General features: G+C 39.0%; 1 protein-coding gene across 1 annotated transcript in view; it reads right to left on the bottom strand.

The window, feature by feature from the left end:
* Scn2a (sodium voltage-gated channel alpha subunit 2) overlaps window positions 1-20,211 on the bottom strand; it is a 77,900-nt gene extending 57,689 nt beyond the window's left edge. The window contains exons 1-10 of the mRNA XM_050123721.1: window positions 19,902-20,211; window positions 18,891-19,009; window positions 11,005-11,094; window positions 9,984-10,112; window positions 9,326-9,417; window positions 8,163-8,435; window positions 3,531-3,594; window positions 1,931-2,072; window positions 1,583-1,789; window positions 116-403 (exon numbers count right to left, since the gene is read on the bottom strand). Of these exons, the coding sequence (XP_049979678.1) occupies window positions 116-403; window positions 1,583-1,789; window positions 1,931-2,072; window positions 3,531-3,594; window positions 8,163-8,435; window positions 9,326-9,417; window positions 9,984-10,112; window positions 11,005-11,094; window positions 18,891-19,009; window positions 19,902-20,168 (1,671 nt within the window). The 5' untranslated portion in view covers window positions 20,169-20,211. The remainder of the gene's footprint in view (window positions 1-115; window positions 404-1,582; window positions 1,790-1,930; window positions 2,073-3,530; window positions 3,595-8,162; window positions 8,436-9,325; window positions 9,418-9,983; window positions 10,113-11,004; window positions 11,095-18,890; window positions 19,010-19,901) is intronic.
* Between the last annotated feature and the right edge of the window lie 6,762 nt (window positions 20,212-26,973).

Consider the following 26,973-nt stretch of genomic DNA (forward strand, 5'->3'; position numbering starts at 1 on the left):
AAAAAAAGAAGCCTGAGCTAGTAGGTCAAACAGTGTTGTAATTAATAGGGTTTCTGTGTCACTATTTGGGTCTGGGCAGCCCAGAAAGGAACAATTAGTCTCCTTCTAGATGTACCTGGTGTGGAGAGGAAAACCTCTTCTCATAGGTCAGCCTGCTTCCTTCTAGTGAAAACCGGAAGCCTTTCTTCCGTATGCTGTCCTCAGATGCAGATTTCCGCACCGCATCTTCCTTCTCTTCTTCCCCAGCCTGCTCCTTCTGTTTCTTTTTCTTTCTTCTGTTTTTCAGCTCCTTTTCACTCTTGGAACTCAACTTTGAGGCTACTGAAGAACTCTCCGAGAACACACCTATCCCACCTGCTCCGCTGAAGTCCCTGGATTCTGCAGATGCGGCTGCGGCCGCAGCCTAGAAGGGCACAAAGTGAGCGTAGGTTATGTACAGCCTCCAACGTTACGCATTTACTGCTTCATTTGTCTAGAACACCACAAATGTGATTCTGAAATCCAGTTCTGTAATTCTGTTCCATACTTTGGAAAACAACATTTTCATAAACCAGAGGATAAAAATCAATAAGGAAGTAGACACATATGAACAAATAAAAATCTTTTAATTCTGATCTTATATGGCATATTATCTACCAACCTGAACACAACAATTATAAACATATTTCCCATGAGATCTAAACAAGGTTTAAAGAGGAATGTAAGAATTAAATTTTCCCATTTACCCATCAAAGGTATTTGCTCTCCATCACACTCAAGAATGACTTCCAAACTGAGTTGTGGAATTAAACTCAATCAAATATTTATTGGTTAAACCTTTAACCTTTTACTTTAATTATTTAGTTAGGAAATGTGCAAGCACGTCACAGATTATATAATAGAGAATCCCATGTTGTCGGGATGGATTTGTAAATGATAACCAAGTGGCTTAAAAAATAGTATAGTTGCTACTATCTCAGTCCACTATTTTTGGCCTTTATTATGTGACCTGAATGATAGTGACATAAGGGACCTAAATCCAATGGACAATAAAAGACAAAATCAGGCAGTTGGATTAGTGAATGCCATTAAGTCAAGCAAGCATGTTTAGAAAAAGACTCGCCTTGCCATGCATACTCTATGTTGAGTTTTCAGAACAAGAAACTGAGAATGATACTGTTTCCATGATTTCATATTGAATGGGGATTTGTGTTTCTAGAACTGGTGAAATCATTGCAGCATGACTTGAATTTCCTGACGTCCCTCACCTCTAGTGGTGCTGTGTTGAAGAAGTCACTCTGAGTTCCTGTTTGCTGGCGTAGCAAGGAAACACTCCCATTGCCAGCACATTGCTCTGCTACTTTATAAGAGTCAGTGAGTGAGGGTACTGATAGTCAGTGTCCTCAAGACATCACAAGGAGGAAAGGGTCAACAAAGCAATCGTAACTGTCTGGATTTTGATGCCATAACCACCAAATCAAGCAATATTCTGCGTACAACCAAACAGGTCCCTGACATCACGCACACCCTTGTTTTTCCAATGTCAACAGAAACCTGCAGATCAGAGAATAAACACAACGGTCTTTATGCTCGCCAGCTCTACCTGCGCCTCCTCCTGCTGCTTCTTCAGCTGCTCCAACATCTGCTGAAACTCCGCCTCTTTCTGCTCAGCCTCCTCCAAGGTGGCCTGATTCTGCTCCTCGTAGGCCATGGCCACCACAGCCAGGATCAAGTTTATCAGGTAGAATGAGCCCAGGAAAATGACCAGCACAAAAAATATCATGTATGTTTTCCCAGCAGCTCGCAGGGTCTGTAAAAATGGAAGGAACGTGTTCGTAAATTTCACGTTGGCAGTTCCAAGCTCCCCCTCTAAGCAATAAATGATTCCTCAGCAGTTTCCTTGGCCACTGCATCCCTTGCTTCCCAGAAGAGTCATTGCATCCGCTCTCACCAGTTGATAAAGGTTTTCCCAGAAGTCTTGAGTCATGAGACGAAATAATGACAAGAAGGCCCAGCTAAATGTGTCAAAGCTCGTGTAGCCGTAGTTGGGGTTTCTCCCAGCCTTCACACAGATGTACCCTTCAGGACACTGGCTGTAATTATATTAGATAGGAAAGAGGAACTCAGCATCTGTGAACTATTTGGTGTATTTTTTCATTTTACCTGATGTGAATTATTTGTACAAGCTCCAGCGAAAGACTGTATCTTTGGTCTTACATAGCACTTACTCTGCACTTGGTGGGCTTTCCTATGTAGTAACATAATTTACCAAGTCTATTTTGTGGATTTCTCTAGTATATTCACCACACATTTATATAAGATAATCCTATGTTTAACAAATTATTTTGGGATGATAGACAGGATCAATGATTTTCAATGAAGATGTTTTGAGATATAAGTGGTATGTGTGTGTTTGTGTGTCTAAGTGTGTCTGTGTGTGTGCACTAGAGCAGAGAAGAGAAGACATCATTGTATTGGCATCCTGAAGGAAAAGAATGACACTGTGCAGTGGAGATCTCTTTCATCCCTTACTGATTAACCAAAGCTGCCTTTAGTATTGGGACTGCCATTTTTGGGCTGAGCATACTTGGACTAATTTCCCTACATTGTTTGTCTTCAGAGAGACCTCATAGGTCACCACGGACTGATAAAAGAACCTGCCTCAAAAAATTAAATATTCAATAAGATACTATGTGGCAAGCCTTTGGTACCATGCAGTTGGGGAGTTAAAATGTTTGTCTTACCTATCACAGATCTAACTGTGGATAAAGTCTGCACAGTTTTGATCATAGGAACTAAATGTAAACCATGTTGTCATTGAGAACTTTGGTAAATGTATCACTTGCAAATGTCTACAAGAGTATCAAAGAAAACACATGGGATTTTTGCCGGGGTTTTGTAATATCAGTCCAAGAAGGGAAAGCTACCTATTTCTCTGAACTTTTCCAGGCTTTTTCCCCATGTATAATGTTTTTTAATTACAAATATTTCCAAGATGTTAAGCATAACTAAAAACTCTGTATTGCAGCTATAATTCACTAATACATTTAATCTATAGAATTATTACAATACCCATTTATACTTGGGAAAAACACAAGGCAAGCAGAAATGGCAAAATTGGCTAGAGTCAGAGTTTGAACCCATGTTGACACTCAAGTCTATTGTATGCACTTTGCTTTGCTGAAATATAGTAGGCATACAGTCACCGTGTGTCTCAGACAGTGATGTGATCTTCAAGAATTTCATGTTTTAAGCCATGGAGATCAGATTAGCTTAAATAAATGATTACACACTGGCATGTGATTATGAATTCTAATGCTTTTGCTCTGAGTATCTATTTTCCATTGTGCTAATTTGGAAGATTAGTTGTGACCTGGTATGGAAAAGTAATTGCTACTTCTGAGTGTGTAAAGGAGGTGAGAATCCACACTTACCCTGGCTATGAAGTAGAATTGATGTAGGGCTTTGAATGAGGAGTGAGTAGGGGTCAGGTGTGTGGGAGGTGGCAGATTATTGAGGTCAACTGAGCATCAATAAGAAGAGTAACTTACCCTGCGTCGGAGCTGTTCCCACAAAGCAGAGCATCGTTCTGCCCTTCCAGAAAATAAAAGTGACCTATTTAAAGAGCAAAGGAAAGACTCATTAAAAGGCCTTTAAATATTTAATCATTATGTTCAGGCAAGGAAGTTTATAAATATGTTTAGTTGTAATAAAAAATAGATAAAATAATTGACAGCCATGGGTTAAATTTCTTTTTCATAGGAACTGAATATCAAACAACTATATGATTAAATACTGCCTGGAAAAATTACTTTAGAAAGAACTTTTTTCCAGAAGTAATAATAATAATAATAATAGCACTTTCTGTTCATTATTTATTACCAAAAACAAACTCAAACTGTTTAGGGACACTTCAAGAGAAAGCTTTAGCATTGAGGCGGCTTGCTTGGCACAGGATGAGAGCACAGGAATGACTCTTTCTTCTTAGTGGTGGATGCAAAAGGATTTTTACTCTGAGCACTTTTTGCCCAGACTCGATATAGATGCAGACATTCCCCTGCCAATTGTCATTTAGTTTCTTGTGAGAAGTGGGCTTAGTTCCCTCCTTATCATGCCTGGTTCAGCTTTTTTTTTTTTCTTGATTTCTCTCTTTGAAATGAGCAAAATAAACTCTTAGCTTGGAAAATGTAAGCTGTCTAAATATATGCAATTTATTTTTAAGGTACAACATATATAATTTAAGAAGTTGCAAAAATGTTTTCAGGAACTACACACATGCACAATCACACACACACACTCACACATACCTTAAAATTTACTGTGTTGATACTTAAGAATACTTCAAGTCTTGTATTCAAGGAATACATGAATAGATTGTGTAGGAAAAACTAGGTCATAATTTTACAAAATATTTTTAGATCTTTACATAAAACCATAAAAAGTCCAAATTGTTATGCACTTAATGGCAAGGCTAACACACTACCAAAAATGTATTTGGCTGTTGTACGGGTAAAATATTTAAATGCTCATTTTTATCTTTTAATAAGAAGCATTTTATGAACATGAAAATAGGAAAAAAATGTGCAAATGATATGGTGATTGGGTTGCCTAAAAACAAAGACCCCCAAACAAGCAGTAAGATTAGAAAATACGCTGGAAAGTAGGCTTGCTGTGATAAAAGACAATCGCTAATGAAGAATCCTTATGGCTTCCTTCAAAATGCTACCACCTGGTAAAATAATGTGTACAAACATCAGCAGGCATCCCACATGGAAGGAAATACATCACGTGCCACCGACACTAGAAAACACACTTTTAAATTCTTCACATTATTAATTAAGGAATGAAGAAAAAGAACAGTCAAGTACTGATTTTTGTTTTCCTCTCCCGAAAGGTTTTTAAATATGGTAAGAATCTATATTCATCGCAGTTCAGGGGGTTGAGCCTGCCAGCGGGATAATCTATGAAGTGGTGTGGCCTCTGAGGAGAGCAATTGGACACTGTGTCTCCGCATTCTTAGCTACAATCAACCCCTCCCACTGAAGCACTATAAATAGAAATCCATCTGTAGCAGTACAGAAGCAGAGAAAAGATTTATGGGCAAAGTTCTTCATCATCTATTATATTATTAGTAAGTAGAAAACCTCATACTCGGGCTGTTAAAATCTCTCATTTTTTCCCAATGAATCTTTTCAAGTAAAACCTTCATAAGAATGTAAACTCTATAAATGTGGTATCAAGTGAGTTATGATAAAATCTCATATTCTTATAAAAAACCATGATGACCATGAAGGATATCACAGAGTAAAAAACTCCCTGGAATACAGGTGACCAAGAGTGATTGTAATTTGGCTAATCTAGCAGTTCATGGGGAAGTAGTTTAGGTTATCAAGTGACAGAGACATCAGCTTCAATAAGAGAAAACCATAACTTACAATGTAACATTAACCTATTCTAACATCCTTGCCTCAAACAAAATCAAATGATAATGATACACAACTTTAATATCAAGACTCATGCAAAGGAATAAATATTAAATTATCAGTAACTGAGTGACTAAATCATGGCTGCTTACCTTTCTGATCAGTATACAATTTTGGATTTCACCTTGGCAAATGTTTTCTCTATCCAGATAGAGTATATGGACTGAATCAACCAAAAAGATATAAGTCCATTCATTACATGTATCCCAGGCTAGCGTTGGCTTCATTATGTGCCTAAGGATAACCCTGAACTTCTGACCTTTCATCTACCCTTTTAATGCTGGTATTGCAGATGTATGCCACTATGTCCAGCTCATGCTGTTCTAGGGATTAAACTGCATAGTAGGCAAGCACTTTATTATTTTTCTAAGCTTGTTTTTCAGCCTCTGTCCTGGTCATCCTCATGAGATGCTGCAGTATAAGGCACTGAATGAGTCGAACTAATGTCACATTAAGATGTTTGTAATTAAGTATTTGAAGACCCCCAAAATTCTACCAAGGAACTTCTACCACTCATAGACACTTTCAGTAATGTAGCAGGATGCAAGATTAACTAAAAAAATATCAGTAGCTCTCCTTTATATAGATGATAAATGTGCTGAGAAAGTGATAAATCAGAGAAACATCACCTTTCACAATAGCCACAAATAGCATAAAATATCTCAGAGTAACTCTGACCGAACAAGTGGAAGACTTGTATGACAAGAACTTTAAATCATTGAAGAAAGAAATTGAGGAAGACACCAGAAAGTGGAAAGATCTCCCATGCTCTTGGTTAGGTAGAATTCACATAGTAAAAATGGCCATTTTATTAAAATCTACAGATTCAATGCAATGTTCATCAAAATCCCAGCAAAATTCTTCACAGACCTCAAAAGAACAGTACTCCATATGGAAAAACAAAAAACCCAGGAGAGCCAAAACAATTCTATACAATAAGAGATCTTCTGGAGGTATCACAATCCCTGACTTCAAACTCTACTACAGAGCTACAGTATTGAAAACAGTCTGGTAATGGTATAAAAACAGACAGGAGGACCAATGGAACAGAATCAAAGTCTCGGATATTAATCCACACATCTACGAACACCTGATTTTTTACAAAGAAGCAAAAAATATAAAATGGAAAAAGACAGAATGTTCAGCAAATGATGCTGACATAACTGGATATTAACATGTAGAAGAATGAAAATAGATCCATATCTATCATCATGCACAAAACTCAAGTCCAAATGGATCAAAGACCTCAACATAAAACCAATCACACTGAAACTCATAGAAGAGAAAGTGGGAGGTACACTTGAATGCACTGGCACAGGAGACCACTTCCTAAATATAACCCCAGTAGCACAGATACTGACAGCAACAATTAATAAATGGGACCTCTTGCATCTGAGAAGCTTCTGTAAAGCAAAAGACACTGTCAACAAGACAAAAGAGAAGCCTACAGCATGGGAAAAGATATTCATCAAACCCACATTGGACAGAAAGCTGATTCCTAAAATATACAAAGAACTCAAGAAATAAGTCATCAAAAGAACAAATAAGTCAATTTAAAAAATGAGGTACAGACCTAAACAGGGAACTCTCAACAGTCTGAAAGACGCTTAAGGAAATGCTCAATATCCTTAGTCATCAGAGAAATGCAAACCAAAACAACTTTGAGATTCCATTTTACACCTGTCAGAATTGCCAAGAGCAAAAACACTGATGACAATTTATTCTAGAGTGGATGTGGGGTTAAGGCAGCACTCCTCTGTTACTGGTGGGAGTGAAAATTGGTATGGCCACTTTGGAAATAAGTATGGCGATTTCTCATAAAATTAGGAAACAATCTACTTCAAGACCCAGCAATACCACTTTTGGGTATATACCCAAAGGATGCACAATCATACTGCAAGGAAATGTGCTCAACTATGTTCATACAAGCATTATTTGTCATAGCCATAACCTTGAAACAACCTAAATACCCCTCGACCAAAGAATGGAAAAAAAAAAGATGTGATACATTTACACAATAGAGTACTACACAGCAGAAAAAAATGACATCTTGAAATTTGTGGGCAAATGAATGGATCTAGAAAACATCATATTGAGTGAGGTAACCCAGACCCAGAAAGACAAATATCATATATACTCCTCATAAGTGGCCATTTAGATATAAAGCAAAGAAAAACCAGCCTACAATTCACAATCCCAGAGAACTTAGACAACAAAGAGGACCCTAAGAGAGACATACATAGATCTAATGTACATGGGAAGTAGAAAAAGACAAGATCTCCTGAGAAAGTTGGGAGTGTGGGGATCATGGGAGAGGACAGAAGGGGAAGGGGGAGTGGAAGGTAGGGGAGCAGAGAAGAACATATAGCTCAATAAAAAAAATTAAAAAAAAGATGTTTGAAAACTCCCGCCCAATGTCTATATAACAAACGCTTTTGATGATCCACATCATGATGTCGGATAACTTTCACATCTGGTCTAGGAACAGGCTACACACTTTGAAAAGGCCACTGTCATTATGCCACTTGTTGGATTAGGATAAAGCAACGACAGAATTTGGTATGCTTAAGACATGTATGAAGTTACTGCAAATTAGTCTACGACATTTGATTCATCCCCAATTTTAGATACTTTCTACCACGTACAATTCTTAATATTTTAAGAACCAAACAATGTAACGGCTACAAGAGTATATCTTACTTTTATCTTCAATGTATTCATCCCAGTTAAACATGTTCCCTGTTCTATTGAAGGCAGTACCATTCCAGTCCAATGAATTATTAAAGAAGGAAGTGATATTCATTTCAAAGGTAGAATTTTCGGGGGGCCACTGCAAGCATTTATTCCTCAGGTTGCCCATGAAGAGCTGCAGCCCGATTAGCGCAAAGACACTGAGACAGAACACCGTGAGGATCATGACGTCAGACAGCTTCTTCACCGACTGGATCAGGGCCCCCACGATGGTCTTCAGGCCTGCAAAGAAAACCAGAGGGAGGGGCTTATCACTTCCAATTCAACAGAGAATTCACCAACCCAAAAATATCATGAGCTTGTCCCAGAAGTATGAATGTCATGCAGAATGCCAACAATATTAGTTTAATGTTTGTGGCCCAATAAAAACGTCACAAAAAGCCTGCTAGCTGGTGGAAATGGATGAAAGCCGAACTTACATGGTCTTTAGAAAATCAAATGGCAATGAATCAAATGTTTTCACACGCTCCTTACAGCAAAAGATACGATTGGGTTACTCATGCTGGACCATCAACCTTGTGTCAAGAGTTCACTTTTCTTTGCAGATGTCTTACTCTCTAACCCCGTATTGGATTTTAGACAGATCTATATAAATAGCGGAGTAGTGAAAAATCCTGAAGCCACTGAATGACGAGGGTGCAGATTTCTCTGAACTTTGAAAGCTTGAGAATGGGCCAAAATAAGGAAGACATCTGCAAGCTGAGCCCCATGCAGCGCTCATGCTCCGTCTTGCTTCTCTACTTAACTCCAGTTAAGGAGACAGCCAGTTTTAGAGCTAATTGTTCAATTTTGCCTTGGCCCACGTGGCTCACATTTCAGCTTCTATGCGGAAAGCTTGATGCTGTAAGATGCAAATCAGGTAGCCTGTTACTGTAAGTGCCTCATGCAAAACTCGTTAAACTCGTTAAACTCGAAGGCTGATTTAGAACAAATTCAGAGAAAGCAACCGTTCAAAAGCAAGTAATCAAACCGATCCAAATGAGGATGGGTCAGTTTCTGCTTTTGACCAATGTCTTGTGGTACGGCAACAAGCAGCCAGGCCTTTGCCAAAAAGCTGTAAGCAGGGCACCAATGCAGCTAAAGTCAGCCTCGGTGTTTAACCTAGCTCTCACCTGGAATGACTGAAATGGTTTTCAATGCCCGGAGAACTCTGAACGTTCTCAACGCTGAGACATTGCCCAGGTCCACAAACTCTGTCACATATCTGTAATGGGGAGTTCACACACAAACACAATGACAGAACACAGGAAACAGTTGGAGATATAAGGGCCTACCACCTTATACCAGTTTCTTCTTACCTGGGATTACAGAAATAGTTTTCAGAGCTCACAAGACTCTGAAAGTTCGAAGGGCTGAAACATTGCCTAGGTTTACAAATTCTGTTACATACCTGTAGGATTAAATCAGAGTTATTCAGAATTTGGGGAGATCTAAGTCTATGTTGGTCTTCAAGCAAGACCGTTTCAACTTCAGTGAGTGTTGGTGTCAGATTTCCCAATTAAGAAGAGAATGGCATTGCCATTGGTAATGAGCTGTTACTTGGGAATTGTTATTGCTACTTTACAGCTAATTGAAACTAAGCCATATAATTTATTAGGATCATTCCTACTTTCTCTAAACTGATTAATTAGACTGGACAAAGTATTCCACATTCATATGATAACTAATAAGGATGTTTTTAAGTCAAAGGAAGCCAACAACCGAGAACTACAGTAGAGGCTCCAATTGCATTCATTCTACAAAGAGAGAAAACATTACAAAAATACTCACGCAAAAGTAATAACTGTGAAGTCCAACCAGTTCCAGGGGTCCCGTAGAAATGTGAAATCTTCTAGACAAAAGCCCCTTGCGAGTATTTTAATAAGTGATTCAAAAGTATAAATTCCTGTGAAAGTATACCTGAGAAAAATAGCCGAGTTCACATTAAAGACTTTATAGGTCGTTTCCATAGATATATTTAATTTATAAAGGATGTTTTGGTGCCAGACCTGAAACCAAGGCCTCACACATAGTAAGAAAGTACTCCCAAGCCATGCTGGTACATATCCTAAACCTGACTTGGCTGACACATGAATGCAGGCTCCACCTTGGTTTCTAATAGCATGCTTAGGCAGGGCTTAAGGCAAAAAGTACCACTACGTTCCAAATGATATTCTCAACCACTGTAAATCAATAGATATTTTTGCTTGCTATATTATTCAACGTTAAGGATGTAAAAAACACTACTCTGTATGATGATAGCATCTGAACTACTCCGGCTGACTTTCAGTATGATTTAAACAGATAGATGCTAATCCATAAATGAGTAAGGTAGCAGCTATCAGTACTCTCCAGTGTACAAAATTCAAAAAGCAGATTAGGGTCCACAAATATCAACAGGCAAATCAACGCAGCTCTTTGAGACACTGAAATCTTTGAATAGAGCAGAAGTTCTCAACTGGTAGGTCACAACCCCTTAGGGAGGGCCAAACGACCCTTTCACAAAGGGTTGAATATCAGATACCCTGCACACCAGATATTTAAATTATGATTCATAACGGTAGCAAACTTGCAGTTATAAAGTGGTAATAAAAATAATTTTATGGCTGGGGAGTCGCCACAACATGCAGAAACTGCATTAAAGAGTCACAGTATTAGAAAGGTTGAGACCCACTCTCCTAGAGGAAGTCGGGGGTGGGCATGAATGTGAATGAAACTCATGATTCAAATGGCTAGAAAAAAATGTAGTAAGGAAACCGGAAATGTCTTGAAGTACTAAGTGCGTAATTGGAAACATGCATTTCATACTTACTCCACATTCTTTGTCCAGTCTGGAGGATTACTCATGGTCATAAATACACAGTTGGTAAGAATCGTGCACATGATGAGCACATTGAATAAAGTAGAAATATATTGTCAAGGAAAACAACGTCAGCAGAATACCACCTTCATGCAAGCCCCTGTCGTCACCCCCCTAACTCTAAAACTAGCATGTTCATTAAATACCACATATTATTTTATCATCAGCTTTCTTTCGTGTCTGTGCTTCAACTCCACATGCAAAACGTACATTCCAGAAACCATCAGCTCTCTTTAGACTAGTAAGAAACATAATTAAGTATAGAAAATGCAAAGACATGAGGTAACTGGTGAATAATTTATCAATGTAAATTTTCTTCAGGATAGAATCAACCAAACAACAGAATCGCAAGTTCACTTTATAAATAAACTAGGGTCGTAAACTTTGGCAAAAGAATTACAAGAATGAGTGAACTACATTATGAGTTTATTCTAAGGGTCCCCCCCCCCCTGGGAGAATGTTTTACACAACGTCCCTTTCTAAATAAATGAAAGGCGAAGCTCCAACAAAAGATCCTGAAATATAAGAAAATATGGCTGCTGATAATGCTGTTATCTCTTGGGTTCGCAACTAAGTCAAATCGGTTACTTAATTTGTTTCAGTATTGATCAACTTGGTTTTAACAGGAAGAAAAAAAATAATATCACAGAATTTCTGTGAAAACCAAACTAGCAAAGCATGTTAAATATCCTATAACTCATTATACCTGACAGAGAGCTCATACTCAGCAATCAATTCTTTTTATTTACCCCCAAAACAGAAAAAACACTGATTATAATAATTATCTGATTTGCTTCCCACATTACCACTGAATGTATAGCCAATAATCATCTTACATTCCTTTGGCTAAATGAAAACAATCAGAAAAAAGTTTCTTATGAAAAGTGTCAATAATCAAATATTTGAAATGATTGGTGTTCCACATTTAACATAAATCACATTTAGGTTACATAAAACACCATTTCTTATGAACGCACACATGATCGTAATAATCTTATAGATGAGAAAATGGTGTTCATATTCTTTCTTGCTTCTTTTTATCATAAACCATTTAATCTCTTTTATGAAAGAAAAAGGCCTTGTTCAAGGCCAGGGAGTCTGTAGTGTTCTATTAATCTAGAAAGACAGCTTTTACTTATAACAGGCATTAGTCAAAGCAATAACTGAGATCTTGGGTTTTAATAATATTCTTGCTCATGCTTAATTCTCAGTTTGTTCAAATATATCTACATGAGAGTAATTCTAAATGAGTGATGAGGATCAACTACGTGAAGGCAGAACAGTCTAGAAATAGAAAACAGGATTTTCAAGAGGAAACACATTTTCCTTCATTGCTGAAAACACCAAAATATATATGTGTATGCATATATATGTGTGTATATATACATACATACCTATATATATTATTTAATATATACACATGGAAATTTACAATCAGTATAAGGAAGTAGAAGTCCCTCTGTGCTGGGCCCTGCGAGGATGCATAATTTTTTGGCAGATGGGCAACATTTGAAATGCATGATCCCTAACCACAGTGGTCCCAAACACAGTCCTGTGTGTTCTGACTTGGATCCATTTCCTACCCCCCACAAAGATAATTCCAAACATTCTCTATGTCCTTAAATTTCCAATCCTCTCCTCCCCTCCCTTTCCATTGCAAGTTGATGACCTCATTTCTTATTTCACAGAGAGATAATGATAACATCAGATTCTGCTCGCCACTCGAACTTGGCAAAGCTCTCTCAGTCGGGACTTGCCCTCCTTCCCCTGTTACAGTGGGGAGATTTCCATCTCTCCACCTGTATTCTGGACAGCTACCTTTTCCAGATGTTTTAGGAGTATCTTAGCTCTCCATTCTCCCACCTTTTGTGTCCCTTAGCCTCTTCCCACCAACACAAACTTGGTTGTGTCTCTCCCATCTTGAGAGAGGGAAGGCCTTCTTACCCACAACCCTCATCACAGCTTCCAGTTTCACATCTTTTCTACACTTCACATCCAACGTTCTTGAAAGAGATATTTATCTTTCTTGTCCTTACAACCCTATCTCATCTTCAGCCCTCCAGTTATTCTGTCTAAAGATGAAAACCTCTGTGTTGTTGCACTGAGAAGACAAGGATAATCTACAGCTATAATATGGTTATTGTCTGACTTGCATTTCAGCTGAGTGCACCAAAGATGACCCCTCCCCTTTACATTAAGTTCTTTCCTCTTTTGTTTCCTTCCAATTGCCGGATGGTGTCTGCCTCAGGAGCAACAGCGTTTCTGTGCCGTTCGAAATCTTTCCTTGTCCTTTGTGAACAGAATCTAATCCATATCCTGCTGCCTGCTCTCAGCATCCTACCTAAGTGCAATAGGAAGCTGTAGGTGTCATCTGTGTCTGTACAGGTGCCAAATCCTTCTCTCCAGGTGACACATCTCTCTAGGTCCATACACTCAGCCGTGTGTATGAAGTCTGCGCTTAGGTATCCCATTGGCTCTTCCAAACCATTTGAAAGATGTTGAGTTCTTAAACCGAACTCACATCCTTCCTATCCCTCTGCTACTGTGAATTACAGCTCCCTTACAACCTCTGTATTCTCATGGTTTAGTCAGCAGCCTAGGAGATAGCTTGGATTTCTCTTTCTTCCTGAACTTCCATATCTAACTTCCACAGAACAATTCCAGCTTTGTTGCCTATATCTGGATTCAGTCCATTACTCTCCATTTCCATCTTACTGAGTTTTCCAAGTGTTCATCAAGACCAACAGTACATGCTACAGTGCTTGAACATTATTGTGCTTTCCTCGGAGATAATCTTTCTGAATTAGTTCATTCTACATACTACACCAAATGAAACTAGGATCATTTGGGCAGCTTCCCACTAACCTATATATCCCATCACTATGTGATGCTATAATGTATTAACATAGGGTCAGGATTCTAAGCTGTCTTCAGCGCTTTTGCTTTTCATTGCACTAGCTCAATCCTAATCATTTTTAAGTGTTTTAAAGTTATGGGATGTGATGGTCATATTATATGAACACTGTTTAATATTCACAACAGTGATTAATCTGATTAGGTCTATCTGTGTTACCTTACCATAGAAGTCTAATGGCAAAGTCTATATACACAATGGACACAGGTTCCTTTACTGTTAAAGGTTTGAACATGTAGAATAGACACAAAGTGAAAACCAAAACCCTCATGAAATTATGTCACATAGTGACATAATTATAAGACATGGTCTTATAATTCTTAGAAAATGCTATTCCTAACAGGAAAATTCAATTATATGTAACAAAGTAAAATATATTTCAAGATAAACAGTAGAGATAATGATTACTATCTTATAAATGACAGATACTAAAACACATTTAAAATAACTGTTCATATCATATAGTTATCACTTTGATAACAAAATATGTACTTTTGTTAATAATCATAGTAGACACTGAACAAACACAAGTATTTTCCTTTCAAAATAAGAGATAGAATCAAGCTCATATATTTCTGGCATAACATTGTTTGCAAACACAAAATTTCAAATTTGACTACTTTATTAATCATTATCAGTTATTATTTTTTAATTGATCATAATTTTCAAATTTCTGGATTTTAATGAGTACTGAAATAGTAAGGACTCAGCAAAAATTAAACCACATTAAAGACATAGTATAGATATGTATATTACATTGGCAAGACCACATATTGAAAAACTATGAAACTATGAAATCAAGGCACATTTTTATGAACTAAAACCAGAAGCAAATATAGACATCCCATATGATATTCTAAATATAAAGGCCAAGAGATAAACTGAAGATAGTTTTCAAAAGTCTAACTTATCTTGAAACAATACATCCATAACAGCTTGGCTATATAAAAATAAAATACAAGCAGACTAATCTATATCCTATCAGAAGAAAAAAAAACCAATCTTTTTGAATTATTGGTTTCTTGGTACCAAAAACTTATAAAAGTAGTTTTATGACCTATTAATAGATACTAACTCAACAGTTGACAATTTTTAAATAATTTCTATGTGTATATGGTAAGAAAATGCTTTTTTAAAAGCTTATATTGAAAGTGATTATGTAGTTTTGACAAGGAGCATTGGCAGGCCCACCTCTATGCCCACGAGGCCTTAAGTCCAGGACTCAAGGATAAGACTCAATCTTCACCAGCCATGCAGGCTTCACAAGTTGTGTGGTTCAGTTCAAACTGGCAGCAGAGTGAAGGAGCAGGCTCAGTTTTATTGTATTAACGTGGGTGCCTGTGCCAACACTTTTCTCACAAGATACAGTCATTACGTGTTAAGACAATTATCGGCTATTTTTATTATCACTCATCATTAGGGTTTTTGAATATGGAGAACGTTTGTCATTGTTGTTGCTCTCAAGGAAGGCAAGACTACTCTGTTCTAAAATGTGTAGTCTTATGTATATCCAGAGAAATTGAGGAATTTAAAAAACTCACATACAGTCTATGGGTTGAAAAATGTTTCATGTTATTAGTTTCTAACTTGATGTGAAGATTAAACAGTGGGTTAGGTCTCTTTTGATATATGAGCATATTTCTAAGTCAGGAAAATTACTGATTAATGTAATAAATATAAATAATATATATCCATATATATAAATATGTAACTTGCTAGAAGATAGTCAGGCAATAACCTTTGACTATTAAAGGAAGAAGAAAGGGAAATAACTAGGTTGAACCATTCTCTTTTCTACAGAGAAGTATCATTGTTTTATATAGAAAACTTTTTTTTTAAGTCTACACAAATATCATGTAAATATAATATTTGGAATCAGGGAAATGAACTTTTAAAAATACAGAGATGAGTATTGTTAATACCTCCAGTGTATTAGGTATGAATTCCAAAATTGGTTTTCTTTCATTGAAAGAAAAATACAACATCACTTGACTGAGAATGGATAACTTGTTTTAACCTTTAGCCCCAGGACTGACCGAAAACATTCAGGAATCTGGGGCTGCTGGCTCACACCTGTGACTGAAATGCCTGAAAGACTGAGCACCAACAGAAAGTTCCAGTCAAGCCTGGACTGCATAGTGAGAGCCTGGAGAGAGAAAGAGACAGAGACAGAGAAAGACAGAGTGACAGAGACAGAGATGAAGAGAGAGGGGCGGAAAGAGAAAGAGAGAGATACAAAAAGAGGCAGGGAGCAAGGAAACTATGTCTCAGATAAGGACTAAGCATTAGAAACTGCTCGGCTGCATTTCTCATCAGAAAAGAAAGGTATTGGGGGGGGGGAGTTGCCTGCGTTTTGGCCATTTCAAGCGTCAAATGCCAAGCAGGACTAAGAACCTTTTCTTTCCAAGTACAAGCTGGAGCAAAGTAGTGATACTTGCAGAATTCGTTCAGAAATACTTAGGTGATGGGAAGAGTTCATTTGTGATTGTAGCATGGCAGCTAGATTTGCAGCTGTCCTAAGTGCTCTTCCTCAAGAACTTCCTACATGCTTGTCATGCATGCTGGTACTAGGTACTTGTCACGCATTCTGTTTGTTCTATTTGTAACAGGCTCTCATGTAGCTCAGGCTGGCCCCGGACTCACATTGTAGCTGAGGATAGCCTCGAACTTGTGAGCCACCTGCATCTGTCTGAGCACGTGGGTTACAGGTTTGTTCCACCAGCCAACAATGAATTTATTGTCACGATTTACATACTATGGCTGCAGTTTTACCAATGGAGAAACTGAGACAAAATGCTAGCAAGTATGTTAAGTAAATACATCTCAGGTAGGATCAGAGTCCTGGTTTCTGATCGCTAACAGGATAGATAGTTTTCCTTCTCCTCCCCTTTGTGAAAGACAGACAGTTCAGTGTTAGTTGTGGAGGGTCTCAGGATTTTCGTGGTTTAATCGGGTGTAATGACCATACATAGCATCCACACAGTACCATCTCTAGCCCTATCCTTTCTGGATTTTAGACTCGCATATGTACCTAAATCCTCAGTCCCTGCACTAATATCTAACAGGTGTCACAAATACGGGTGCTGAAAAGCAAGCAGTTGATTGACTGCAGGTTGTTGTCCTCAGAGCTGTTCCAGAATCAGTCCATAGGAACTCCAGTTTTCTCTCTGGTCCAAACTAAGCACTTGGTACCATCTTTAGTGTCTCTTACTACATTATTGCCAGCGTTCAGTTGCCCTGGCAACTGTCAGCCCTTCTGCAATATACGTGTAAATTTGGTGGCTCTCTGATTCTCTCGCCCATAGTCAACTACTGTCCTGTGGCCACACCCAAGCATTTTAACACAGAAAAGGCATTACTATGAGAACCACAGGATCAAGGCTTGAGCTTGTGTGTGGCGTGAAGCACAGAGCATTCTAAAAACCAGCTAGAGATGGTCAGTGTCGCATACATTGTGTTTGGTGGGATCTCTGCCCAGTTCATACAGTATCACCAAAAGATAGAAGACTTTATCTGCATTTACTATGAGCCCTCTTGCCTCTTTTCTTCATGTATCTCTACTTCAAGATGGTACATTTGAAATATAACATCTTAATTCATGAAATTAGGGAGTAAACTTATTTAATTCCCTATAAAGGAAAAAAAAAATCTATGCCTCAACACCACTTAAAAGGCCCTGGGAGCCCCAAGAGTTCATCTTGAAGATGACCAGATGGCTCAGTGGGTTAAAGAGCTCTCCATCAAACCTGATGACCTCAGTTTCATCCCCAGCATCCACAAGGCGGAAGGAGAGAAGTTGCTCCCCTTACTCATCTTACCTATACATCTATACTTTCTTTTTTTTTATTTTTTTATTTTTTTACATCTATACTTTCTTATATGTGCAAATCTCTCTCCCACAAATAAATAAACACAAACAAATCTAAAAATTAAAATATGAGTTCCTTTTAGCCATCTTAATAGATATAAGCCTGCTTACCCGTTTTGCAGCTGTGTTCCTTATGATAAAAGGCCAAGCCATGTATCATCCGAATCTCCAGAGAGATCCTAGTGGACGCCATGTCCTGACAGCCAGATTCTCTCCTAAAACTTCTGAAACTGCCTGTGCCCTGTACTAGGGGATGTCTTGGCTGGGCCTGTCTCCTGGGATTCTTAACTTTCAAGGACTTTCATAAAGTGAGGATAATAACTTTTATGAAATGTTATATAGAAGATATGATATCCTTACGTTTCCAAACAGAATGCTGCCTCCTTCTTTTATACAAGGGTTAACACTTCTTCCATCAGGGGAAGACAAAATTGATTTTCTCTTCCATCCAGAATTGGGGAGAAAGTCAGTACAAATGCCATTGGGGAGCGAACCTGGAGAAACATTAAGTCATGTGTGTGTGTGTGTGTGTGCGCGCGCGCGTGTGTGTGTGTGTGCATGCGTGTGTGTAAACTCACTTGTAAATACTCAAGAATTCAAAGTTTACAAGCGCTAACATAACAAGAGAAATTTGTACAACTGTGACCAAAAAGACACAGAAAACACAGCACAGATTCTGTGTCCCTGTGTGTTTTAAACAATGAATTACCGAGGAAAAGTATTGCATAGAAACTGCTCAAATATAACACTTTGGAGGCATGAAAGGCTATCCTGGCAGTCTTGTTAAAAATGAATGAAGTTGTGGAGGTAGCAAGTGATTGGAAAGGAAACAGAAGAGAAAAGCAAGAAGCATCGAATCAGAGAGGAGAGAGCTACTCAGAAGGTAGATAAGAGCTTTGCTTTCCCGCTGTCCCCCCCTTGCCACAGGCTTGCTGCTGAAGAAGAGCAAAGAGAGAAAAACACTGACAGTCACACATACGTTGAAAAGGCTCAATTTTATAATTAAGTCAAAGAAAAAAATGTACCATTTATATGACCATATTACTAAAAGGATATGAATGTACCAAAATCTTAATAGCTAATTTTCTAATGGGGTTGAAGGGAGTTAGGATGTACAGGGCGGAGGTGGCACTGAACCGGGAGATTGCTTTCCCTTTATTCAACACTATAAAGGTCTGAAAAAGAAAACACAACAGGCGGAACAGGATTTACCGAACACATCAAGGCCACTGTAAGAGAGGAAGAGACCCCTCTAAAACCCCACATGTTGTAACAGTTACCAACACATGGCATTACGTTTTTCGGCATGGCAAAATATTCCAAACTTGGTAAGGGACGTTGGGAGGTAAGGAATACAAAGATAATTTTGTGATTAGCGCCACAGGAGTTCTTGGCACCTATGACAAGCATTTCACTCATATTTTCGGCTATGTCTATAGGTTCTCACAAAGCATAACAATGAGGCTGATTCAGTAACGTCCTCATTTAGGGAATTTTCTCATGAAGACCTTGGGGTTTTCCAAACGTGGTCTTTGTTAGGCTTTTTGCGGGGGCATTTCCATGTGCTCTAGTGTTATTTCTTCTGAGGGGAGCCACAGGACGGTGACAATCTGTGGTGTGGGGGCATAATTAAGCCTGCCAAGGACGTAAGACTTTTGTCAAGTTCTGGATAGAGGGGTATCTTAGATCCTGCCCTTAGAAGTATAAAAATCATATGCTCCCAATTTCCACTTTTCGCCTCATCATACTGCAGTAGAACCAGGGTGAATCTGCATTCAATTTACGGTGTAATTAGTATTATAAAAATAAATAATATTTATTTATTAATAAAAATAAACTCCTTTGTCTTCCTCACATGCCCTCTTGCAGGATCCCTCGTCAGTATCCACCTGTCCCAAGAAGGCAGGCTCAAACAAGTGCTTTCACAAACACTTATGATAACTAATTCTTCCATTGCTGGATCAGGCCCACCCAGCATCCTAGAGATACTTTAAGAGACGGAAGGAGGTTCCTTCATCACCATCTTAAGGAAGCATGAAAATAAAAGCAACTGGACTAAACACTCACTTTCTTATTGATATAGTAGGGGTCCAGGTCCTCCAGGGGCTCTGACACCATCTCTGGAGGAATGTCTCCATAAATAAAAGGAAGGGATTTTCCTGCTTCCAAGTCACTGTTTGGCTTTGGGCCATTTTCGTCATCTTCGTCCTTGCGTTCCTGTTTGGGTCTCTTGGCTTTCTCTTCTGCAAAGCGTTGTTCAATAGCAGCAAGGGATTCCCTGGTAAAGAAGCGGAAGCTGTCAGGTCCTGGCGGTACCAGCACTGATTGTGCCATCTTTTCATCCTGCTTCTTTAATCACTGTTTAGCTCCTCGCATAAGAAAGTGCTACAGAGACAGGAGGGGAAAAAGCAATGACCATTAAGAAAGAAGGTGAGGGCGGCAATCACAGGACACTGAGCATAACGTACGTAAAGCAAACGGCTAGAGAACTTCGTAAAGGCAACTGCATCTAGCATCCTGAGCTCTCTCCTGTGCATGCATTCCTCTGCCTGCATGGGGATCTTTCGCTCGCATCCAGTAGGTGTGTATGAGGTAATCCGTTCTCCCACTCCTGAAATGTTTGAACTGATTGTGCTACTTGGGGAAAAACACCCTGCTCAGAGCTTGCAAATGGAAGATACTGGTGCATGCTTGCTGTTTCACTTGTGTGAATATTTTTTGGGGAGCCATCTCCCTCTCTTGCGTTCTTTCTGGAAATATGTCAGTTTCAAAACAAGAGCAAAAAAAAAAATCACACAAAATCATAGAAGCAGGGCTGTGTGGTAATCTTCCCCCCACTCTCTTTCTCTATTTTCTTCCTTCCTTCCTTCCTTCCTTCCTTCCTTCCTTTCTTTCTTTCTTTCTTTCTTTCTTTCTTTTTTAGTTTTCCTTTGACCCAATTTATCACCTTTAAGTGTTCATTCAAAACTGTGTCACCTGAGAAATCCTGCAAGACCTGCCTGTGGAAACAGGTAGAGAAAGAGGGGAGGGGAGGGGAGGGGAGTGGAGTGAGGAGGAGCAGGAGATGCCCGGCTGTGCTTGGACCTGCTGGCAAACTGCACAGGAAGGGACCAGGCACCTGCCAACACAAGCAGGATGTCACTCCCATCAGAGGTCTGGAGCTTGGGCCTCCTAGCTTAACAAACTGTTGCCAACTATTGTAATTGCTTCTTAAACGAACGAGTTCGCAGTCCGCAAAGAAACACCACAGAGGGATACCAGGTTTCCGAGGAAGTCCCATTTCACAAAAATCTAGCAGAGTAGTTCAAATACCCATTTCAGAATTTGGACTTGGAAAAATAAAATAGCCTAACACAGTTTCTCTTTTAAGCATAGCCCCTATGGCATGGGTTTCCTGATGATGTAAATGGGCTTTAACTGATGCTCAAATCACGTCTTGTTTATTAAAGTAGACAACTTGACAGATGTGGTTGCAAATGTGATCTCAGACAGTTACAGGAATTAATGTGCTATTTAAAGAATAGAGCAACATTTTTGACCCTAGAATGCCATTTCTTCAAAAGTCACTTTATTTATTTTTTCTAAAAAAAAAAAATCCATTTTAACCTCCACACTACAGAAATGAGTTGCCACTGTCATATGTGAAATGCCTCTTCTAGGAGTAACACAAGTTGCCAATTCATTTCTGCAGTCTCCACCTAGTAAAACACAAGAAAAATCCGAACAACACAAGCTGCTGAATAGTTTTCCATTAAGAAATGCACATAAATATAATTTTATGAAGTTAACCAGAACCTTTCCGGTGCCGGGTGTCAGTCTGCCCTGTCAGCATCACAGGGTCTCCAAACCATCCCTCATCTTCCTTCACTCATCCCCAGAGGTTCTCCTGCCTAGCGGTAGGCACAGGCATCAAGATGGTCCTTCCACATTCAAGGGGGGCACTGCTGTACCCCTGCCTAGGGGGACAGACATGCTAAAACATGCAGCCAGCAGTTTCAAAATGCAAAGGGTTCCCCTATAGATTTCCCCAAGGATTCTACTGCAAAGGTAGAGAAACCTCACAGAGAACAAGCATAGTAAGAACAGGAACACATTACCCCTGCAGAAGCTTTTATACTCAGAGTTTAGGAAGCTGGAACCAAGGCGCCTGCAGCTAAAATTCCATCATGCTTTTTAAAAAAAAATTAAGAAAGAAAAAGAAAAAAAAAATTTTTTTTTTCAAATTCTCCTTTAAAGACCACACCTAACTTCCTGCAAGAGGATTCTGGTAACTGAAGTAAGAACGGGCATTTCCTGTCTGGGGACTACAAAGTGACATTTTTGTAACTGCCACTAGAGGGCTGGGAGCTGTGAAGAAAAACACCTTCTCAGAAAAACACCGCGGAGGCAGCAGGCAGCCCACAGAGTTCAGGGGTGGAGCCCGGAGGGTCTGTAAACTGCAGGAGACCTAAAGCTTCGCGACAAGTGGCGGAGTTACCTAGCTGAACGGCAACGCTTCTGTGCGTTCCTTTTATTTTCTAAGCCAGAACGTCATTTCATCAAAATAAATAATGCAAAAGTATAAAGAAGCCAATAGCCAAGGGTTAAAAAGATTCCAATCTCAGTAGTTGGTTGCTGATTCTATTAATGAAATCACATTAATGGACACATTATACACAGTCAGATTTAACATTACTCTCCGTTCCAGAATATCTGGGCTCCAACAGATTGTTTGCAGATATAATGAAGAGGCAACCCTTGTGCTGTGTAAGTAAATGTTCTCCAGTAAGAAATGTTTAATAAATGCACAAGGATTTTTTTTTCCCCCTCTGACTAGGTCACTGAAGAGGAACCAGAGGGGATATGGAGAGATGGTTCTGTGGAGAAAGCACTTGCTGCACCAAAATGAGAGCCTCAGTTTGTATCCACAGCACCTACATAAAAATGCAGGCAGATGTTATAGCCCACCTGCAGTCCCAGGGCTACCAAAGCAGAGACAGTGAATCTCCAACCTGAGCTAGGTAGACTAGCCAAAGCAGTTTCCTCCAGGTTCAACTGAGAGACGCTGGTCAATAAACCCAAAGGAGATCAGTCAAGGGAGATACCTAGCCAATCGCTGGCCTTGACACACGTGCCTCCAGGTACGTTTTTCACAAACATGCACACACACTGAAATACACACTCCGTACCTGTGGTTCTCATCTGTCCTAATGCTGTGATGCCTTAATGTTGTTCTTCATTCTGACATGAGCCCTGACCATAAAATTATTTCATAGCTACTGTAATTTTGCTACTGTTATGCATCATAATATAGAATCTGATATGTAGGATATCTGATATACAACCTTCAGAGGGCTTGCGACCCATGGGTTGAGAACATCAAGCTACACAAACCCAAAAGGAAAAATATATATAGAAAAGAAGAGCTACCAGAAAAAAAAAAAAGTAGTTCTGACTGGAGACTGAGACCCTAGCTGGCACTCTGTCAACTAATAACATAATAAGATGGAGGACTTACTATGTGCCAGTCACTGGGCTAAGATGCCTGCACGCATGACCCCATAATTCTATGAAGTCATGCTTACCAAACTCATATTTGAAAAGAGAGAGGAACACTGAAATCAGGAAGTCTCCCGAAGTCGTGTAAACACAGCTCATGCTCCAAGTCTGACAACAAAACCTGTAACCTTTCCACAGTCATGAAAAGAAACACTCACACAGCTTCAGCCTAAAGTGAACAGGAAACCACACACTGGGCAGTGGTGCAAGTTTGTCTTTCTTGTCTACCTGCCTGGTTTTGGAATCACCTAGGAGACACACCTCTGGCCATGTTTATGGAGTGTGTTTTCAGGGAGGTTTAAACCAACCAAAAGTGACACTGAATAGGGGAGGCCTTGTGACAGGGTTTGGAGTCCTAGATTGAATAGCACAGGAAAAAAAGAAAAAAAAAAAAAGGAGAAAGCCAATAGACTACCAGATTTTTCTGCCTTTTAACTACAGACACAATGTCCCCAGTTGCCACATGCTCCTGCCACCTCCTGTCTCTGTGTCCTTCCCACCATGATGGATTCGGCACCTTCTTAAATCGGGCATTTTGTAACTTCCGTGAAAAGTGAACAATACAAGTTAATTTACTAATGCTACATATTTGCACATTTTTTCTTGTCTTATTTTCAGCAGAGATAGTACTTGTTGGAAATAAAGAAGGGGGAAAGTTAGCCAGAAATAGTATTTTACTCACTGGAGCATATATCTTCTGGTTGTAAGAGAAAATGACTCAAATAGGTTACAGCAAAAAGAAAATTTTTGAAAAAAAAAAAGTAAGGATTTGTTGGTTTGCTGTTTATTGTCCAAGGCTAACATTAAGTATAGGGGGAGTCAGGAGGACCTCAAATGATGTCATCAGCACAGAGTTACACTGCACCTTTCGGCTCTTATAGTGAGAGGTACTTTATAGAGGCTCTCAGTCCTACACAAAGTCCAGATCAGATTGCCAACCTCCCAAACTCAAGTGTAATAGGAAAAATTACAATTTTTCAATTGTAATTTTTCAATGCAACACAGACAGACACACACACACACACAAAACAAACAACAGAAACCAAAAAGCTGTTATTGTCTCTCACTGGCCCCAGTTCTAGAGGGGTCTTAAAGGACCAGTTTGTACAGAGCAATGTTTCCAATGAACAGGCCTTTACTGAACTACTTGCTTTCATGTGAACCGTAAGGTCATACTGGTGAAATAGAAGTACCCCAAACCAGCATGGGGTGGGGAGAGATCTGGAGAGACAGCTCTGTGGTTAAGAGCACTTGTTGCTCTTCCAAAGGACCTGAGTTTCGTTCCCAATGTCTATGTTGGTGGCTCAGAATTCTCATAATTCCAGGTCTGATATTATCTGATGCCTCTCTCTCATACACATGCACACACACACACACACACACAAATAAAAATGAAAAAAGTCTTCAAAAAACAGAATTGTGATTAGTGTAGTAAGGGATAGATTAACACAAATATGTACTTTAGTAATATACTAGTAGTCAAATTTCAATGCCTGGAAATCTGGCAAATAATATCGATACCAGAATATACACACAGTTAGTTACCCAAGGACTTCAATTATACTCATTTGTGTCACTCCTCATGCAGAATATTTTGTACTAACTTTTTAGGTGAGGTTTTATTTTTGGAAGACTCATAAAAAACTGGAGAGACAGCAATATTACATAAAGAAGTTGGAAAAAGAAAGAACTAGAAATTGTATTTCTAAATTCTATTGTCCTTGCTCTATTATTTCTCTGACAATGATTTATTTTCTTTGGTTTTGCAAATCATAAAAATGAAGGGCATAAAGAGTTAGTGAGACAGTCTAGGTATAGTCCTGCTTTCTTGTAATCTGCTTGCTAGGAAGGTGGAAAGAGGAAAATTCCTGGGGCTTCCTGGATAGCCAGCTCATCTTAGCAGGCAAGCTCCACGTCAGAGAAAGATCGTATCTCACAAAGAAAACAAGGGGACTGGCACTTGGGGCTCAACCTCTGTTCTCCACACACGTGTGCACATGTATCTGCACATACCATGCACATATAGAGACACATGAACCTATAAGTGTATAAACATACACATGTACAAAGGAACATTGATGAAATAAAAATGCAAATTAAGCTACTTTATTATACGTAATGATATAAACATAAGCGATACATTTATACTTCCATAAAGGGACAATTATAAATTCAAGGCTACGTAGTAGCTATTGCATAACTAATTCCTCTGCATAAGAATTGACATTTATATGATGTAATAAGTACTGTAAAGATAAACACAGCAAGAAAATGACTATTATTATTTACTGTAGATAAGGATGTAATCATGTAGTAATTTATAATGAATAGCTCTGGGTAACTTAAGATCCTAGAGAGTTTGGCTCCCCAGTGTGAAGAAGGTTGGGAAAAATCTGAGAAATACGGGTTTCTAGCAGTGCCCTTTAAGTCATGTTTTTAAATAGTGACTTCGTTTTCTTCAATATATGCAAAAACTTAGATAACACTTGTTAAATCTTATTTGAAGTTTTGTTCCCTCCAGATTTCTCAGCGCCTTTAGTCCTGGCGTTTGAGTCTGTCCTGTGCTTTTTAGTGGTCTCCTGCTGTGGTTTTGTGTTTCCTTTCTCTTTATTCAGCTTGAATCCAGACCATTTCTGTAAGGAACAATTTCCCCAAGGGGGAGAAAGTTCTGGACAACCAGACTTTCATGTTTCCTGTGGTAGATTAGGGAGGGAGCACAATGCACCGTGAAAAACCAGGGTGCAGGATGTACACGCTGAAAACTGCCAGTTTTTCTTTTTCAATACTAGATGCATTCTGATATGGAACAAATTCATTTTCAGTTCTTTGACTTCATATTTATATGCACTGAGTATTTTTTATTAAAGACAAACATTCATTTTTATGATTGTTATGTCTTTGCATTTTTTTTGATTTACAGAAATGCTTATAAATTGTACCACGATGAACTCAGTGAGATATGTTGACTGAAAAAGAATCATTGTACGTGCAATTTTTTCTGAAAAAGTAAATTATCAAGGGAGATATTCAGGACTGGAAAGATGCATCAGTGAATAAAGTGTTGAATTCAGATTCCCAGAACCCACATAAAATTGGGGCATCGTGATGCCTTCTGAAATCAAGCATTGAGAAGCTGAGATACGTGTGTTTAGCAAATTTGTCGGCAAGGCAATCCAGCAAAATTTCCACAATCCATGTTCAGTGAGAGACCCTGCCCTTCAAAATAAGATAGAGTGCAATAGAAGAAGATGCCCAGAGTTGGTCCCTCTGGTCGCTGGAATGGACCATAATCTCATAAGGAGTGACACTATTAAAAGGTGTGGCTTTGTTGGATTTGGTCGGACCTTGTTGAAGGAAGTGAGTCTCTGTGTGGGCAGGCTTTGTGCTTTCCCATGCTCAGGATACCATCTAGTGTCTCAGTTGACTTCCTGCTGCCCTTAAGATGAAGGGCTCTTAGCTACTTCTCTAGTACCACCCCTGACTGCATGCAGCCATGCTCTCTGCCATGATGACAATGGACTGAACCTCTGAAATAGTAAATGAGCCCCCATAAGTATATGCTTTCCTTATGAACTGCTGTGCTCAGGGTGTATCTTCAAAG

This window comes from Alexandromys fortis, unplaced genomic scaffold, assembly GCF_014885135.2.
Source record: "Alexandromys fortis isolate MF-2015 unplaced genomic scaffold, M_Fortis_MF-2015_v1.1 scaffold_8_9099976_23576923, whole genome shotgun sequence".
NCBI classification, from domain to species: Eukaryota; Metazoa; Chordata; class Mammalia; order Rodentia; family Cricetidae; genus Alexandromys; species Alexandromys fortis.